General features: G+C 53.7%; 4 protein-coding genes across 4 annotated transcripts; 2 read left to right on the top strand and 2 right to left on the bottom strand.

The window, feature by feature from the left end:
* Positions 1-792: 792 nt before the first annotated feature.
* On the top strand, positions 793-3,844 carry UCRPA7_7226 (putative nitrate assimilation regulatory protein nira protein; the record flags this gene model as incomplete). The annotated part of the gene is made up of 8 exons (XM_007919759.1): positions 793-797; positions 1,213-1,931; positions 2,208-2,227; positions 2,291-2,333; positions 2,386-2,815; positions 2,880-3,414; positions 3,530-3,573; positions 3,778-3,844. 8 exons carry the CDS (start codon positions 793-795, stop codon positions 3,842-3,844), a joined length of 1,863 nt encoding a protein of 620 aa, XP_007917950.1.
* Positions 3,845-6,053: 2,209 nt separating this feature from the next.
* Positions 6,054-6,821, top strand: UCRPA7_7225 (putative er membrane protein sh3 protein; the record flags this gene model as incomplete). Its single annotated transcript, XM_007919758.1, has 2 exons — positions 6,054-6,144; positions 6,259-6,821. The coding sequence occupies 2 exons, from the start codon at positions 6,054-6,056 to the stop codon at positions 6,819-6,821; spliced, it is 654 nt and encodes a 217-aa protein (XP_007917949.1).
* A 616-nt stretch (positions 6,822-7,437) lies between these two features.
* On the bottom strand, positions 7,438-8,751 carry UCRPA7_7224 (hypothetical protein; the record flags this gene model as incomplete). The annotated part of the gene is made up of 1 exon (XM_007919757.1): positions 7,438-8,751. One exon carries the CDS (start codon positions 8,749-8,751, stop codon positions 7,438-7,440), a length of 1,314 nt encoding a protein of 437 aa, XP_007917948.1.
* Positions 8,752-12,523: 3,772 nt separating this feature from the next.
* On the bottom strand, positions 12,524-14,371 carry UCRPA7_7223 (putative transcriptional regulatory protein pro-1 protein; the record flags this gene model as incomplete). The annotated part of the gene is made up of 1 exon (XM_007919756.1): positions 12,524-14,371. The coding sequence occupies one exon, from the start codon at positions 14,369-14,371 to the stop codon at positions 12,524-12,526; it is 1,848 nt and encodes a 615-aa protein (XP_007917947.1).
* Between the last annotated feature and the right edge of the window lie 2,937 nt (positions 14,372-17,308).

Raw genomic sequence — 17,308 nt, 5'->3', positions numbered from 1 at the left:
CCTTTTCGATATTCAAAGTAGAAATTCTGCAGACAGGTCCATCACTTGACTGAGAAATACCCAGGCATGTCTATGACGTGAAACGCTCGTAATACGCTGCGCAAACTGCCGGCGAGGGCCTTGCTATGAGGAACCGTACAGCCGTGGAACATCCGTGGAGCACAGATCTGGTCATGATTTACTGTCCGGTCGTTGTCCGCGTGTGTCGCATTGAACATGAGATAGAGGTAGAGTTCATAACGACAACGTTCCTGATATCGCCACCTTTTCAAAACTACGTGCGTGTGTCTAGATGTCCTCCCGGAGCCACCTCCGCAAAACGAACGGCCCCACTCCTTGCTCTGGGCCGATCGGCGCCCCGGCCCTTCGAGAACGTTCAAGCGTGCGCCAAAATACGCAGCTTGGTACAACATCAAACCAGCTTGCCCATGGGTATTTATCTTTATAGACAGAAACGCCAATTGGACCCCTACGAAAGACTGCGCAGACAACACCTGGCTCAGGAAAGACACTTCAAGCATTCACTGATGGGCTGAGAAGTCCACCCCGTCTTTTTCAGGCCAATCATCGCCAGATGGTACGCTTCGGACCTTCCGCCGACCGGAGATTCACCATCTGCCGGGGCGTTTCGCCACATCCAAAGGTTTAAGCTGTTTCAGTGCATCGGTTCCCCAAACCCTTTTATTTTTAAGCAGATGCACATCTCATGCGTGATGTAAGATGAGCCAGGGAAGAGGGAAAAAAACACAAGCCACTACATGGGAAATGCCCAGACCTTCTCCGGTCCCACAGATGGTGTAAGTCCTTCTAATTCTTTCAGCTGAGGCGGCCTATTGGCAACGAGCAGTGCCTTGCAGTACCGCGGGGATCCCGCCCCCTTCAAAGCATCACCAACCCAATTGTCGAAACCTTCCAGGCGAACACTGGGTAACTATCACGATGTCTTCATTTCGGCCCATCAAGCCAAATCCCCTCCCGCCATCTGAGCAAGGGCAGGCCGATGCCTATCAATCCAGAAAGAAGAGCCGCAACGCCGCGCAGGCGTGCAACAACTGTCGCAGGAGTAAGATCAAAGTAAAGCCACAATCCCTCCCCTTCTTGAGCATATCCGCTGAGAACGGCGTCCTAGTGCTCGGGAGAGACACCAAGATGCAAGACCTGCGCCACAAAGGGCCGGCCATGCGGGTACGAAGGAACCCCTTCGATGTCCAGGCAAGAGGCCGCCAAAACTCGTCTGGAGACCTTGGAGAAGCTGTTCGCCTCGCTGCAGACAACGTCGCCGACCGAGAGCGAGCGTCTGGTCCAGCGCATCCGGACGGGCGAGAATCTCTCGTCCATAGTGGACGACCCCGAGGCGAGCCCGGCCGTCTTCGAGACGTTGACCGAGCAGAGCTCAAGCTCTGGCAGTGCGCTCGATACGACTCCGCATCTAGAGAACCTGGACATCGACCCTCTAATACCAGCTGGGCCCGTCACGTTGAAGGGCAAGACTCCGGTGCACACGGTTTCTCTGGCTGATGGCGCAGTAGGGTTGACGACTGCAGAGGTCCCATTTATTGTTCAGATGAAATTACCAACCTCTGAGTTCGTGAGGGCCGCACTCGAGGCGTTCTTCAGCTCGACAGGAAAGCTGTTCCAGTTCTTCTCCCGAGAGCAAGCAGCGAGATACTATGACATGGTGTTCGACCAAGACTCCACCGAGGTCAGCAAAGTCGCAGTGTGCTGCGTGGCTCTGGTCGCTGCCATGGGGCTGCAATACGAACAGAGCGAGGAGAACGCGAGTCGGGAGAAGATGGACGGATTATACAATGTCGCAAAACACTACTACGAGGCGGTCCTAGTAGAACATCCTCTAGATGCTATCAAAGTCTGCGGGCTTTTGGCCATGTTCAACATATTCGACAAGGTGACGATATCTTTGGCGTATATTGGTCAGTATCAACACCACTCGGTCAAGTTCGTATTGCGCGTATGAAGTATGCTGAACAATGTTTAGAAGTCGGTCTCGGAATAGCCAAGAGACATGGTTTAGACCAAAAGTGGCACGATCCATTAATTCCAGATGATGTTTGGATTGATTATCGCAAGGCATGGAGGACATTAATGTTTCTCTCTAGGTAAGTCTTCTCTACCCTTAAAAGGCATCAAAACTCATGCTGTCAGCTGGCTATCATTCACAATTGGCTACATGTCTGGTGTTAACACAGGGATGACGGAGAAGGTGGCTGTAAGTTGATTGCCTGAAGAGTCCGTGTCATTGCATTCGCAACTAACATGTATTGGATTTTAGTTGACGGATTTTGATGTAGACAACTCAACGAATCTTGCTGATCGTAGGTCTCTCTCCCACCCCCGAGCGACGATAGATTTTCTAACGAGCTGTAGTGGTACAATCGGAACTCACAAAGATATCCATCCTCAAAGCCGACATTCTACGCTTGAACCTACTTTTCAAGGACCTTTCATTTCTCACAATCGAGACTATTCTCCTAGATCTACGAGAATGGCACGCTCAGCTACCGAGCCTAATGCATCTTCACAACGTACAGAATGCATCTCTACCGTGGAATCTGCGTTTGACGATCTACCATGTGCACCTCCTGTACTTAGGCGCATTTATGCTTTTGTATCGCAGGATAGCATCTCAAATTGTCAAGAATCGTGGAATCCCGGGCGATAGGACACTCCCCTCGCGACCGTCTAAGGAGCTCGTTGGGTGTGCGGAGGAGGGCGTTCTCTCGGCCAAGAGCACGGCGAGGATCCTCGGTACGCTAATGGCAGATAACGGAGTCTTCAAGAAGTGCTGGCTCGTCATGTGAGTAGTTGATGCATTTAGATACCTTTTGGCGTGGGTTCTGTGTTTCTAACACTGTGAACAGCTACCAAGCATATACTGCCTGCACAGTTGTCCTGTATTCAGTCGCGCAGAAACAGCTTCACTTTCTAACAGCCTGCGACACCGATGATGATCTAGAATGCGCGCGAATCTGTCTGAGCACGCTGGAGTATTGCGGGTCCTGTGACCCCGTAGCAGCCAAGTTCCACGCCAAACTATCATCTATATACCAGCGGCTAACCGAAGACGTACCAACTCTGGATTCCATGTTTCAAGACCCTAGATTGGGTGTTCTCACCGGGCCATCTCAGTTCTTCCCGCGCCAATACCTCCTCCGGGTCCCAGAGGACGGCAACCCGGAGCTCATGGCGCTTGCATTGGACCTCCTAGTCATGCTGTGCAAGCCCTTTGGCGGCTTGGAGAACAAGAAGCATGTTGACGATAACATTGAAAACGCGTGGAAAACAGACCCGACCCGCTACGAGCACCCACAGCTCATCGAGCGTCTGGAGTGGAATGTCGAGAACTCTGTGCCTTTTCATTGGGACATGGGTCAACTCGGCAGCGGAAGTAGTAATGTCAGTTTAAGGCAGCAGTTGGTGGCGCCGCTTCCAAGTAGGTTTCTGGGTAGCTCACATCCGAACGGATGGTCAGTCTACCTGGAGCCCTTGCAGAACCAGGCTTAGATGATAGGAGTGCCACGACACGCGGCTGCAGACAATTTCATGCCAACGCAAGTATGTGATGGCGTTCATATATAGGGTTGTATTGATATCCGGTTTCATGGCGTTATAATGAAAAGGCCAGAACAACTAATGTTATAATTGATTTTACCTGCGTAGCTTCGCCGCTCAGCATTGTCGAAAGGTGATTTTGCCAGTGCCTATTAGAGCCGGGCAGTTTTCTCCTATCGCTATTGATTATCTAACTCTTGACAACAGAAATATCGTTGAGTTGATGCGAATAGGATTGAATTACTGGAATTTAATTGCAATCAGCCGCGGTTAATCAGCGCTGCTCAGTACCAGAGTGCGACAAACAAGGTCCCCAGTTGTAGTCCATCCTGTGTTCTTTGTCAATGAAGCCCATTGTTGGTTGGCATTGAACAATATTCATTGTTCAAAGAAAAGGATATAAGGCCAACATGATTTCGCTCTCAAAGGTGTTTCTGCATGCTACATGTCTGGGAAGGTTCAGTCTAGGATCAGCGTCCTGAAGTTTTTTTTGGCAAAGTTCAATTAGTATGTCTGCAGAGCGGACAGATGATCTTGCAAGCCGCATCAGGCAACTTCCATGGGAGATACTATTAAGGATTCTGCATTATCTCACTCGAACAAGTGATGTATGCGCATTTTCTCACTTCCCTCGAGGCTGGCCGGTCTGCCCACACATGGATGATGAAGGTATGTATACTCAGTCAAAAATATGCCAAATAACGCGGACCTTTAGGATGGACACTTACACTGTCTCGAGTGAAGGGCGAGGCAAGATCTTCACCTCTTTCGACCACATGGACGATAGACTGAAACACATTTACCTCCCCTCGCGAGACATCACCCATTACGATGACCTCAGCACGCTGCAAACCGATGCCGAATATGAGCTCTGGAAGCTTGCACATCAAGATCACGCGCGAGACATCAACCAAGAGTTTCACCATCTCAACAGAAAGCTTGATAACCCAAGCTTATCAGCAATGATTCCTCAAGCCCACCTTTTGCGGGACACATGGGCGGCGGTGAACCTGCCCTTTTGGGACAATCTGGCGAGGGCTCGGGAGCTGCAAGCATCAAAAGACAATGGTGAGAGCCAACCCTTCCATATGATCAAGCATCTCATATTCAATGCAGACGCCGAGTTCGTAGAAGCCACCGCCCATGATTTCGTGCACACTCCTGATGCGTTCAATGGTGTGGCGCGCGCGAACGAAGCACTCCTCCAAGCGCGACTGGATTTTGAGCAGTGCTGCGGCTTGTTCCTCCGTTGGGACATGATGCCGCAGCTAGAGTCGTTATTTGTTGACCTACGAGCCTATAGTGTGGGCTATGTAGGGACAGAGGTTCTCGAACAAGCAGCAGCTAACATGAGCAGCTCAGGCCTACAGCTAAAGCTTTTGGTTTTGGTAGGCCTGCGATCGGAGGAGTTTTATCCAGGTCACGACGAGCTGCACATCGAGGAGGTGGAAGACTCTCACGAGGAATATGAATTTGACCCGGCCACAGCGCCCGCTGGTGAGCTTTCTCCAGAGCCCAACTGGATTCGGTTGTTTCGCGGTGCGGTGCGACCTGGTGGTGAGTTGATTCTTGTCGATTTTCAGGCCGCGTTGAGAGTATTGCAGCCGAGCCTTCGTATTCAAGTACCATCTGGCGATGCAAGCTTCTGCTTCCGGGCGGGCCGTCCTGATCCATGGGACTATCTGGAACTTTCAACCAAAGAGCCTCCCAGTTCTCCTCAGAACCTCCCACAGGATGACTTATTCACTGAAGACATGACTGAGATCTTCTTGGACTCAGACGAAGAATATTACTATTCAGAGCCAGAGGACGTAAGTTCTCCGTCGTGGTGGTAAAGTCACTCAGGTAAATTACATAAAACGTAGCATCACTCGTAAAGAGCGTATTCAAAGATTTGTTGAACTGAATCACAATTTGGTCAGATTACTGTACAAACGCAATATCAAAAGGTCATTCTTTCAAAAATCCGTTCCAATTCTTTATGGTTGTGACAAAGACTGTTGACGGTGATATTGAACCCTTTGACTTTGTTTGACATTTGACTTTGCTGCCATGAATAACAGACTTTATAAGGCGCTGTTGATTGGACATGAGCGCCAAGACTGGCCTTCCGGTTGCAGCTTAGCTGCCGTCGAAGCTGAAGAACGGCGTCACCGTAAGTGGACCGACACCCGATAGAGAGAAATTGGGAGGAGGATCCCCAGGGTCCAATTTTGACAACACAGCACAACTGCGCGAAATTGACAGATAGCTGCTTACACAATTATTGTCGTCACTTCATTGTTACCTGGGCAGATATCTCAGACCGTTCGTGTCACGACGTCCAGCATCGCTTAATAGTGCAATTGCTGCTACCGCAGTCCTGTCCCGCTTCCGTCAGCCAACATCCTCCAGCAGCCCCGCGCACAAACTCCTCAACCTCGTCTTCGCCACAGTCCACGATTGATCGCACCTTGCGCAACAGTTGAACAAGAGTCTTCGCAATGGCTAGTAGCTGGGTAGATTGGTCCAAGACCACGCGGTCCAAGAACTACCGCGGCTCCAACTCCTTCGCGACCTTCATGATCATTAGCCGTAAGTAGCTCTCCTCCAAGCCAGAACGTCCCCCGCCTCCGCGACTGCTATCCGGCAGCATCGGATTGCGACCCGATGCATGGGAGCATGAATGCTAACCCGCCCGTCACATAGCTGTCTGCCTGTTTCTCGGGATCCTCTTCGCGCAGTTCCCCTATGACTTCCCGCTGCTGTGGACGTCCGACCCCGTCGAGCCGGCCTTCTTCGACCAGCTCGAGGCGCACCTTAAGCTGCTGCACCAGGCGCCGCCCCTGATCGCGCGCATGCTCAACATCATCATGTCGGTGGGCTTCCTCGGCTTCTTCATCAAGCTGTTCCGCCCCTCGGAGGCCAACGTGCTGTTCGACGGCGCCAGCCTCGTGCTGTACGTCATCGGCGTCGGCATCTACCTCTCCAACATCGTCAAGGGCATGCGCGCCGTGTCCGCCGGCCTCTGGCACCAGGAGGGCTGGAGCGGCATCACCCACGAGGGCCCCGCCACCGGCGAGATCATCCTCGGCCGCGAGGACAGCCTCAAGGTCCTGGCCGCCAGCAACACCATCCTGGCCCTCGTGCTGGTCGGCGTGCTGGTGCTGCAGGCCGGCCAGTGGTATGCCGAGCGCAAGGAGCTCGACGACTTCGAGGCCGTCGAGAAGGAGGAGAAGGAGAAGGCCGCGGGCAGCAAGAAGAAGCAGTGATCTAGGGGCGGCGTGGGAATGGGGATAGCTGATCTCATGGTGTACGATGGACGGTGCATTTCAATGGTTTTGGCGGTTGGTACCTCGGCATGATACTTTGGTGCAGATATTTCATGATAGACTGAAATGAAAAGAAATGTAACGAATATTATGCTCTTTCACGTATCTCGAATCACACAGTATCGCTGAATACGGCCACATATCACACAATTCACAATTCAAAAACACTGACAGCGAAGCCTCGTTTCAAAACAATATTTGATTCAACTATGTGAACGAGAGTCCGTTCCATTTCAACGCCTGCCACCACACGTATATGCAAAGGGTATAAAGAGTGAACTCCATGCTTCCGATCCCATGCAAAGCACCACTGCCGTCCAACCCAGAATGAGTGTTATGTTAGGCCACTCCCTTCGTAACTCCACACACAAACCCCCAAAAAGCCTAGTAAGACCTCGGTACCGTGACGACATTAAAGAAAGAAAGTGTATATATCCAAGTATATGGTATCGAGTCTTCTAAAGCCTCCCAAGATCCCCAGACGCTTAACGCCGGCCAGCGTAATAGCTTGGCTCATGATTCACACACCACTCTTCTGACTCCGGGCAGCTCTTCACTACCTTCTCCTCGCAGGACTCGACTGTGCACTCGGCGGCACGTACGGCTCGCCGCGCCTTATCCCGCCCAGATCGGCCTGCTCCATCATATCGGTGAAGGTAGTCTGGTGGCTGAGCCGTCTCTCGCGGTGCGGCGTCAGCAGGCCGCTATGCGGCGTCGCGACCGTCGGGTCCGCAAACACGTTGATGCTCACGGAGCTGGGCTCGCGGTCGCGTCGCTGCTGCGGCGGCGGCGGCGTCTCTGGCGGCTCGCGCCTCGTCGCCGCCATGTTGCGGATCGGCGGGACCGCGGCCGTGCCCACGCCGGGGCGCACCTGGGTCCTCGGCGTCCGCGACGGCGTGCTCGGCAGGCTGCTGGCGCCGTGCTCCTCATAGGTGTCGCCCGAGCCCCTGGCGATGCCGACGCCGCCGCCGCCGAAGCCGGACGAGTCGCGATGTGAGCCGGGGCTCCGCCGCGCAAAGTCGGAGCGCATCGTCGACCCCGCCGAGATGATGGGCTTGCTGATCGGGCCCTTGAGGTGGGGGCCGCCCGCCGTGAGCGGGTTGGCGATGATGTTGCCGAACGACGACGTCGAGCGGTTGAGTTTCAGGGGGTCAGCCGCGGCCGCCTCCTTTCTCTGCTTCTGCTTGCGCTTGATGCACACGCAGACCAGGATCGCGATGAGGATCGCCGCTATCAGGCCACCCGCGATACCGCCCGCGATGGCGGCGGTGGAGGACCCGCCGGACGAGCTGCTTGTTGTGGTAGGCTGCGGTGCCTCGGACGTGGCGGAGACGGGGTCTGGAGAGACGGTTGCGGATGCCGTGGGCGTTGTGGTCGTTGGCTTGCCCGTTGCGGTGAGCAGCGAAGTGACTGCCGTTGTCGAGGTAGACACCGGCGTTGTCTCTATCGGCGCCGCGTTCTGGTTTGCGTCCTTCTTGCATTTCGTATCAGAGTCGCACGAATATCCAAATGGGCAGCAGGTGTTGGTTCCGCAGCGTCCCAGAGCCGCGTTCAGAGCCGTGGTCTTGATGAGGTTGGTCGGGGATTTTGAAGCATCCTGCTGTGATAAATCACATGTGATGGGCTGTATCCTGTCGCAGTTTGCACCCTCTGGACAGCAGAGAGCCGTCGTGTTTCCCGCCAGGGCGTTACATGTTTGTCCATTCGGGCAACAGAAGTTGTCGGGAAGTCCATCTGGACAGCTGGAGAAGTCGGTGGGGCATGTGTCTGCTCGCTCAAAAAGAGCACGGAACGGTATCGCTGATGCTGAGGTAGTCGCACATATCGCCGCAACTAGGAAGGCTCGTAGAGGCCTCCGCAACCTCGCCATCGCTGTGTCTTGTGTACCCGTCTGCTCTTTTTTTGATAGAATACAAAGTGTTGTGCTACTGAATATGTAGAAGATGAGTAAGATAGCTTCCGTGCAGGGTGAAAAGTCGATATATTGTTCACTTTCCGGGAAAGTGATATATGAGGTGAAAAGAGTAGAAACAGAAGGAAATTGGTGTCGTTCCTTGGCGGATGACTCGTCAAGGCATAGAAATAAGAGTAGCGAGGTGATTCACGCGCAACAGACAGGCACGAATCCGTTTGTCCCGAGTGCCAGAGAGTATAAGGCGTATGGGGTGGAGAGAAAGGGCCGCGAACAAAGGATGCTGTTCTGGCATGCACAAAACGACTGGAAGAGAAAGGAAGAGAGGCCTTGGAGTAGCCACACCACACCTACAGGGTCGGATGATGATGCTCGAGATGGACACGACATCGAGCAGCGAAATCGCCCGTCTTTGTCTGCAGTTCACAAAGAGAGAGGAGGCCGTTCAACAGCTCCCTCCGTAGCAGCGCCTGGCAGCGAGTAGCATAGAGACAGACAGAGAGGTGCACCAGACGCAGGGTCTCTGGCTCGGCCTGGCAGCAGCATTGATGTCCAACCGAATATGGGCAGTGGAGCCACGCTGGCGGCACCGTCGATGACTGCGATGGAGTTGAGTGGCCGTCGAATGGCCGCCGTCATCTCCGGAGGCATCCATGCACCCATCCATGAGTCCACTGAGTCCATGGGCGAGTGTCTGGAGCGTCGAAACATGGAAACATTAGTGAGTGAGTGAGGCCTCGACGGCAAAACGATCGAACGAAACGAACAAGCAAGCGGAAACGACCGGCGGGCGGGTAGGCAATTCGACCATCTGAGGCAGTGCAGTCAAGGATCTCTTTGTCGAGGACCAAACGACAGGCCGTGGTGAAGCGCCCGACCTGACCTTGCGGCCACCAGGACGTCGAGGACTGGTGAGGATGGCATCGTAATTTTTAGCCTGGTACTCAATTCAATTCTCTTGAAGGAGACGGAGTCCAGAGAAGGTGGGAAGGGCCCAATGTGGTTGGTTCGGTTACACTGGCGATCTCAGAAGTAGACGCGCAACGGCCAGTGGCCGCAGATGGTTGGCTGAGAGCTGAGACCAATTTAGCCCGAATTTCCCTCCCCAAGCGTGGCAAGCGATTAACAAACATTCACCCATCATCACTGACCGTCAGGCACAGCTCACCAGCGACCCCGTGTGCCTTACCGTTTTCCCCTTGCAGTCGCAGTCATCAATCAGGAACAATTGAGGCAGCCCCAGAGACGGAGATGGGGGTCGCTGCGATGCACGACAGCGCAGAACTGCAGAAGATGAGACTGTGGGGTTGTCGCATTGGGGTATGAGGTATGATGTCTGCTGTATGATGGCATGGCATTGCATGTCTTGCCCTCGGGCTCCGGGTGAGGCTTGACCGCATAGCGATGAGCCACGAATGATTTCCTGTTCTGGCGCACCAGCGGCGACTTCGTTGGCTGTGCAGCTCTCCTTGCGAGCAAGTCAGATGACCGCGGACGGCGAATCCTCGACGGAATAGCAAAGCCTCATATGATCGACAAGCCTAGAACGGCTCTCAACTGTTCTTCCCTTCCCCACGCAGCAGGTCGCCCATGCAGACTTACGTGGATGACGGTGAGGCCATTCAGCTCGGCATGGTTCGCGAGAATGCCTCGACTCTGATCGTCCCTGTTTTCCGGGGATCTCTGGCTCTGGTCATCGCTTGGAGATGGGTTTTTCTGCATCGGCCCGTGGGGTGTAAGTTGGAAGAAGCGAGACTTGATGAGTCGACCGACACTAGCCCCTCGATGACTGATGACTTACACTATTACACCGCCAATGACTCTCAACTAACTAACTCCGCTGGATTCAAGCGGTGTATTCTCCCATCGGTCACATGTTCCGTAGAGTCTCACAGCGATTGAGCTGATATTCGTGTTTAACAGAGACACGTGAGCAGGTGAGAGCTCGCTTGCGAGAGACCCAAGGGAGCGCTGGCGGTTCAGAGCCTATCGTCAAGTGTCCACCTCAGACCCATGTCCCAGTCTGGGCCGAAAAGCCGGGTGAGAAAGACAAGCTCGGCTTCCTGTTCACATGGTCGTGATCTGAGACCCTAGCCGAGAAAATAGCATTGAATGACGACATTTCTTCGTGTATACAGCTAGAAATCGAGTGCGGTGAAGCATGTGTACCTGCATTTCCATCTACCCACGGCGGGTTACCAGATTGGGATAACCTGCGATTCCCGGCTGGCTCCGTTTCTCCATCATGCCCGGCTCGGCTGTGGGGCAAGAAATCCGGCGACCTTGCTCTTATCCGGCGCTCCGCCGTTGGAATTCTTGCATCTATCAAGAGATATGGCCTAGCTTAGAGTTAGACGTGCTAAGTACTGCCCTACTTACTGGGTTCATGACAAGATGTCTGTCTTGGTGACACTGACGATACCGTCTTAGTATATCCAAGTCACTTACACTCCAGTACGTAGTATATCGATACAAGCTTCTACAGAATGGATGTGAATGATACACAGACGATCAACTCGACCGAATCAAAGAAAGGCGTCCAGTCTTGACCCGTGATAACCCATCCCTAATCAATTCCAAGACGCCCTCACTGTCGTCATACTTCTCTCGCGAACCTGCATCGCCGGCGTCAACAGCAGTCCCCGGGGTCCCGACCACCTCTGAGGACGAATCACCCGCAGTAGGTATTCCCGCCCAAATCGCACAGGGACACCACCACAGGCCGCACCGCAGCATTTTGCGCGCGCGTGCACGTTCCCTCCAACCGTTGCGTCCTCTTTCAGCGATAGCCGCTCTGCCAGAGATGAAGACGGTTTCATGACGCTCTCACCAATTGCCAATAGGGGAACATTTTCTTTTCATTCAATTTCACATTTTGCTTGCGAGTTGGCTTCAGGCTCGTTGTAGTGGTTCATGATAATTGGTATTATTACACCTTTTCTTCTTCGCTCTACCCTCGCGCGTCTTTTCGCGCGCGCGAGGGCTGCTCTTGTAGCTGGCAGAAGTAAAAAGGGTAGACTAGACATAAAGGTCGCGGAGCGCTGCTGCTGCTGCTGCTGCTGCTGCTCTCTCGCGGCTGTGATCATCTCCTCCCAGGAAGCAAATATACTGAAATATGCTTCGTTAAAACCCTTTCCCAATGTTCCTGAGAATGCTATTCCCTCCCATGGGTATTCCCCTCCCAAAAACCCTGTTACCTGGCTCAACCCGCCCAACCCGCCTGAAGAACTCCTGGCCCATGCATGCTGTCCTGGTATATACGATATAAGAAAAACGAACATTAGGATGTTTTGAAAAAAAATTGAGACAGATAAAAAACGATGATCAGAAAAGGAAAATGTTCGTTATCGTATGGCTCCAGAACCCATGCAGCGGACAGTCAGGACAGTCTCAGCTGCAGAAAGGTATGTTTTCCTTTCCAGGAAAGAAACAATAAAAAGGTGTTCCAGCTCTTTTTATCAAGGTCCAGTGTCGTTCCAAGACGTGAAAAAAACGTCTTCCTCAATGCCTTGCGGCAACATCTAAGTCAACTCTGATGATGAGATATAAACATGTTCAGATACGTTTGTTTCTTTTTTCTTTTCTTTTTTCTTGTGTATGTGTGTCTCGACCGAAGCCAAGCAGCGGCGTCGAGGTGATCAAAAGGGAGGCATGAGCCTGCATATCACCCTTTGCGGAGGGCGCGGGCGCTCACCACACAGTTTATCATGCAGATCTTGCCCCATCGGATTTAGATGAGCAGGAAGTCCCAGCCCTTCATCTGCATGACGTCCCGCCAGTGGACGTACTGTGGTAGTGGTGCCTGCGCCTCCGTCGACACCGCGCTGACCGGCGAGCAGGCCTGCGAGTCGGCCTGTGCCCAGACCTCGCGGAGGAGGCAAGCCACGCGGCCGAAGGAGCCAAAGTGGGAGAGCTCGCCGAGCTGGGCGATGCGGTCCTCGAAGAAGACCCGGAAGGTCGAGCCAGGTGTGCTGACGGACCCGCCGATAAGGAAAACCCAGGCCAGGCTGCGATCGAAGCCCGCGGGGCCGGAGGGGATGAGCTCCAGCACTGCAGTCAGCTTCTCGACGAGGCCGATGCAGCTGGGTTGACTGGGGTTGAAGCCGGGTACCAGGCTGCAGAGGTAGATGCGTGCGGCAAGGCGGAAGGCGGCTGTCATGTTCTTGCTCAGCTGCTTCGGGCTCAGGCTGCCGTTGGCATTGAAAGGGATCTTGGGTGCGGCTTCGCCGACCTCAGTTAGGCCGATTTGGTCGCCAAGGACGTGCACGTGTTGGCAGAGAGTGATGTCGTCCATGCCCTCCTTCTTCAATGACTCGAGGCAGGCAATCTCGGAGATCAAGTACATGACACGATCCTCGCAGCCCATGAGCTCACGCAGACCCAGAGATGGGTTGGTAGACAAATGCTTGTCCCGGTAGGTGTGCGCGAAATGAGGAGAGCGACCTAGCATGGTGGCGCCGAGGATGTCAATCCACGAGGTGAGTGTCATGTTGAACGGTGTCTGGGCCAATGGCTCATTTGGATCAGAAACAATGCGAGGGAGATCAAGTTTCTGAACAAGAGAGTTCGCAGCCTGAAAGTGCTGGTGCCATGGGATGTCTGGCAGAGAGTCATCGTAGCGACCGACGCAGCATTGGAAGAAGATCAGGCCAAGAGCGGCCTCAAGGATCTGCTGGTGGTTTTCGTCCCGGTTCAAGGCATCGCAGAGAGCAGAGATGGTTGCATAGCGGTGGCGCATGATATCGCTGTCAATCTCCTCGCTTTGCACACCAGCCATTGACTTGTAGTGCTGCGCGGCGATGCTCAGGCAGCAGTGCAGGTAGCCTTTGTTACTCTGAAGCGCTGGGAGGATGAGGTCGGAGCCAACAGATCCATGCTGGTTTGACTCAAGAATTGGAAAGATAGTCGGGAGCACGAATTGAATAAAGTGATCGAGGAGCCTCTGATCACCCTCGTCCAATTCAATGGCGACATGTCTTGAGCTGGAGGCAGGGCCGTGAGAAAAGTCAAAGAAGTTGACATTAAGAGTCTCTTCAGTGAGCGACTCTCGTCGCTCTGAGTACACCTGCTCCGTCCACTCGCCTTCTCCTTGGAATGATGGTAGGATCGTACCGGGAGGTGGAGGAGTGTGGTAAGTGCTGAAGGTTGAGATTGTAGACTCTCTCAGTGTGGGGACATCATTAACAAACATCTGCCTCTCGGTCTTGACATCGATCTCATAGGGCGATGGGAATGCACCAAACATGAAATCAGGGTGCAACTGCGCATTGTATTGGAACGAGTCCGACACTGTGGGCGGGCTGTTGAAGTTGAAGGAGAAATGCGAGTCGATTGACGCTGATCTTGTGCGATCCAGGGGATCTGAGAAGGTTGCCGATGTTGGGAGAGAATGCGACAAGCCGGGTGGGGAGTTGACAGAAGTCTGAATGGTGGCGTGGGACGCCTTCTCCGACAACTTCTTACGCTTGATGATCATCTTGATGTCGTCCTTGTGCTTTCGCCTGGCATCGTTGTTGCTCCACCACATTGGTCGCTTGTACTCGCATTGCAGGCCGAGATGCTTGCATGCTGAGCACATTGGCGAGCCCTCATCGCACTTCTTCCGTCTTAGTCTGCATGTATAGCAGCCTTGAAAAAGCAGACATGTTAGCTAGTGGCTCCCACGACGAGAGGACATAAGGAAATAGTAACCGGAAATGTATAATAAGCGACGATGGAGGACCCGAAGAAAGCGGACAAACCTGTTCTTGAGCGGCGGTGCATCTGTGTCTTCTGTTTGGAGGTTGCATTGCTGCTGGCCTTGGAGGCCGGCTTTGACTTTGTTGAAGTTGCGACAGCCATGTTGACTTGGGGTGCTCGCATCTGTTCCTCTCGATGGTTGGGGGGTAGTGTTGACATTTGTACCTCCGGCCTATCTTCAGATAGGTACCTTGCAGTGACTGACAAGCAACCACAACTGGGGGGAGGGGTGTACGTTGTGGGAGGTCGGGGGGTGTGGGCGATAGCTTCTGGGCCGAGCGAAAGCGGGAGGGGAGACTTGTGGTGGCCAGGGTCCCCTTAGCTAGTCCGGGTCCAGGTCCAAAAGCACACAGGAGAGGGCGAGTGATTTGAGTAACGGGTTCGGTGTTCTTGAGCCGATGGACAACTCTAATCTCCCGTCAAGCCCAAAGATTAACGTATCAAAATATTATATCGCGTATGTATGTATTTCGCTCGTCGAAAGAGTGACTGGTCTGAGAGCAAGTCCGGCTTGCTGTACTGACTGGATATTGTGGATGGCGCCGGGTTGGGTGGTCTTGATAATGGCGGCGTTGAGCGAGGAGAGAGTTGAAAAGAGAGGAAGACTGTTTTTGACGAAACTGGAACGACACCTTGAATCCAACTGACCTTGAACTGAAAAGAGTCGAAACATCCTGATGGAGGTTGGCTGTCCAAAGACTTATATCGTGGCCGCCATCTCGACGGCCACGAACAATGGTGCAGAGAGAGGATTGGGTGCTTCTAATTTTGGATCAGAGCGAGAGTGTGAGTGCTTGGGGTGGCTTGCCTTTCCCTCTTCCGGCCTCCTCGCAGTGCGCCTGCCTTACAACTATACTACATAGTGCAGACTACAATAGAACAGGTACGTACATGCACAGGTAGGTCGGCCGTGTGGAGTCGCAATGGGGATGGGATGGGCTTCCTGTGTGCTCACATAAGGGAATGGTGGAATATGCCATGCGCTTATTGGTGCCAATGGGCGGTCGGCTGGACGGTGACCAGATGTGGGAGCCAACATACAACCCCACCTGAGAATAGAAGTGAGGAGGTGACAGTGATGGAGACCAAAGCAGTGTACTGCAGACAGGAGCAGGGATAGGAGCTGTTGAGCGACTAAAAGGGCAGCTCTGCACCTTTGTGGCGGCCACTAACCAGCCCACTCATTGGCACAACGGTCCATCCATCATGCAAAGACATGCAGAGAAAGATGGAGGCTAAAGAACAAGGACAGGGGTATAGGGTAGGGTAGGATAGACTCTCCTGCCCTCCCTGCCCTGGTCATCCGTGTATTGGCACTAGCCGGGGTCAATGCTGATCCCATATGGTAGACAAGGGGCAGGGCCATCGAGTCCTCACTGAGCAGGCAAGCTCGGCAGTATGCACCTCATTTATGGCAACGCTCTTCAGCCGGAAAAGGTCTCTGTCAGCCGGGCCGTGTCATTCATGGTCTGGTTGTTGGTCGAGTTCGAGCATGTGTTTCCTAAGCAGTGACAGGCCTAGCAGACCGTAAGGTAGAGAGCATATAGCAAGCGTGGGCTTGTCTCACTAGAGACTTGCCTGTGGACACGAGCTAAAGTAAAAGCAACAAACAGATTGTGTGCGGGGACTGTCTCGGAGATACAAGGAAACAAAGCGAGGACGATAATCGACTCGAGCACTCTCCCGGCAGGCGAGCAGGACCAGCCTTTCTCGCCCTACCTCGCTATCTTACCTCACGGTACGTACATCTAGATTGCATGCACACACATGCATCCACCCATGCTTCCCCGACCATACCGCAATAGTCCGTATCATTGCAGACTAAGGCAAGGCTTTCCTGCCGAGGAACACAATCGTGCCATCAATGGTTGAGCTTCTGAGATGAGTAGAGGCGTGCTCTCTTCGCTACGAGCTCTCGGTTGGATGCTACTCTCTGATGTTGACAAGCTCTGTTGGTCTGGGAGTTTCGGGATGGCTTCCATTAGAGCAAACGACGATCTCTCTCGCTTCGATGTCTAGTAGACGAGGCGATGATCACGCGATTGACCTGAGACCAGCGAGTTCGGAGCTGGCCTAAGTCGATTGTCGCGGCCTCAATGGCCCAACATCGTGGGTCTCGAATTTAGAATTCCTCGCAAATCAAGGTCCAGAGAATGGCGGTCAGGACTGGATTGGCCAGCCAGCATGACCAGTTGTGAGAATCGAGTGGCAGCAGTTGTCGTGGCTGGCCGGGTAGGCATGAGGAGCAGCTCCGCAAATGCTGTCCTACGCGAGGTCTGGTAGGACAGCAGCGGAAGAAGGTCGTCCAAGTGTGTTCCTGGATGGGGGTTGGGAAGCTGTCTCTCCCTGGAGGTACAACCATGAGAGGCATGATGAAAGGTAGTTGCTCGTGGCCGGGTGTTACTGGCGATACATCTCCTACGAGGGCAAACACTGCAAGTGATTTAGGGTTGTGGCGGGGACAACGCCTCGCTCCCCGTTGCGTGCAAGGTATCGCAGTAGCACGAGGTGACGGTCAGCGGCACGACCAAGATACAGGTGCTCATTGAGGGTGGATGTCACTGCTGTTCGTGTGGTGGCATCGTCTGCTTTTGCAGCTTGCTGCCCATGGAGAAAGGTGCAGTAGCAGAAAGCGGGAGAAGGACGTCTGATTCGATGGGGCAATGTGACGACTAAAATGGGCTCGTGCAGGAGCAGGGGCGCGCGGGACCAACCGATTCAACGGCACAGGGATCAGCTCAGCGACAGGGCCGCTCCACTGAAAACTGGCAGGGCG

This window comes from Phaeoacremonium minimum (assembly GCF_000392275.1).
Source record: "Phaeoacremonium minimum UCRPA7 unplaced genomic scaffold PA7_03_scaffold_504, whole genome shotgun sequence".
Classification (NCBI taxonomy): Eukaryota; Fungi; Ascomycota; class Sordariomycetes; order Togniniales; family Togniniaceae; genus Phaeoacremonium; species Phaeoacremonium minimum.
The sequence above is the reverse complement of the archived record's forward strand: the minus strand, read 5'-3'. Positions and strand labels throughout refer to the sequence as shown.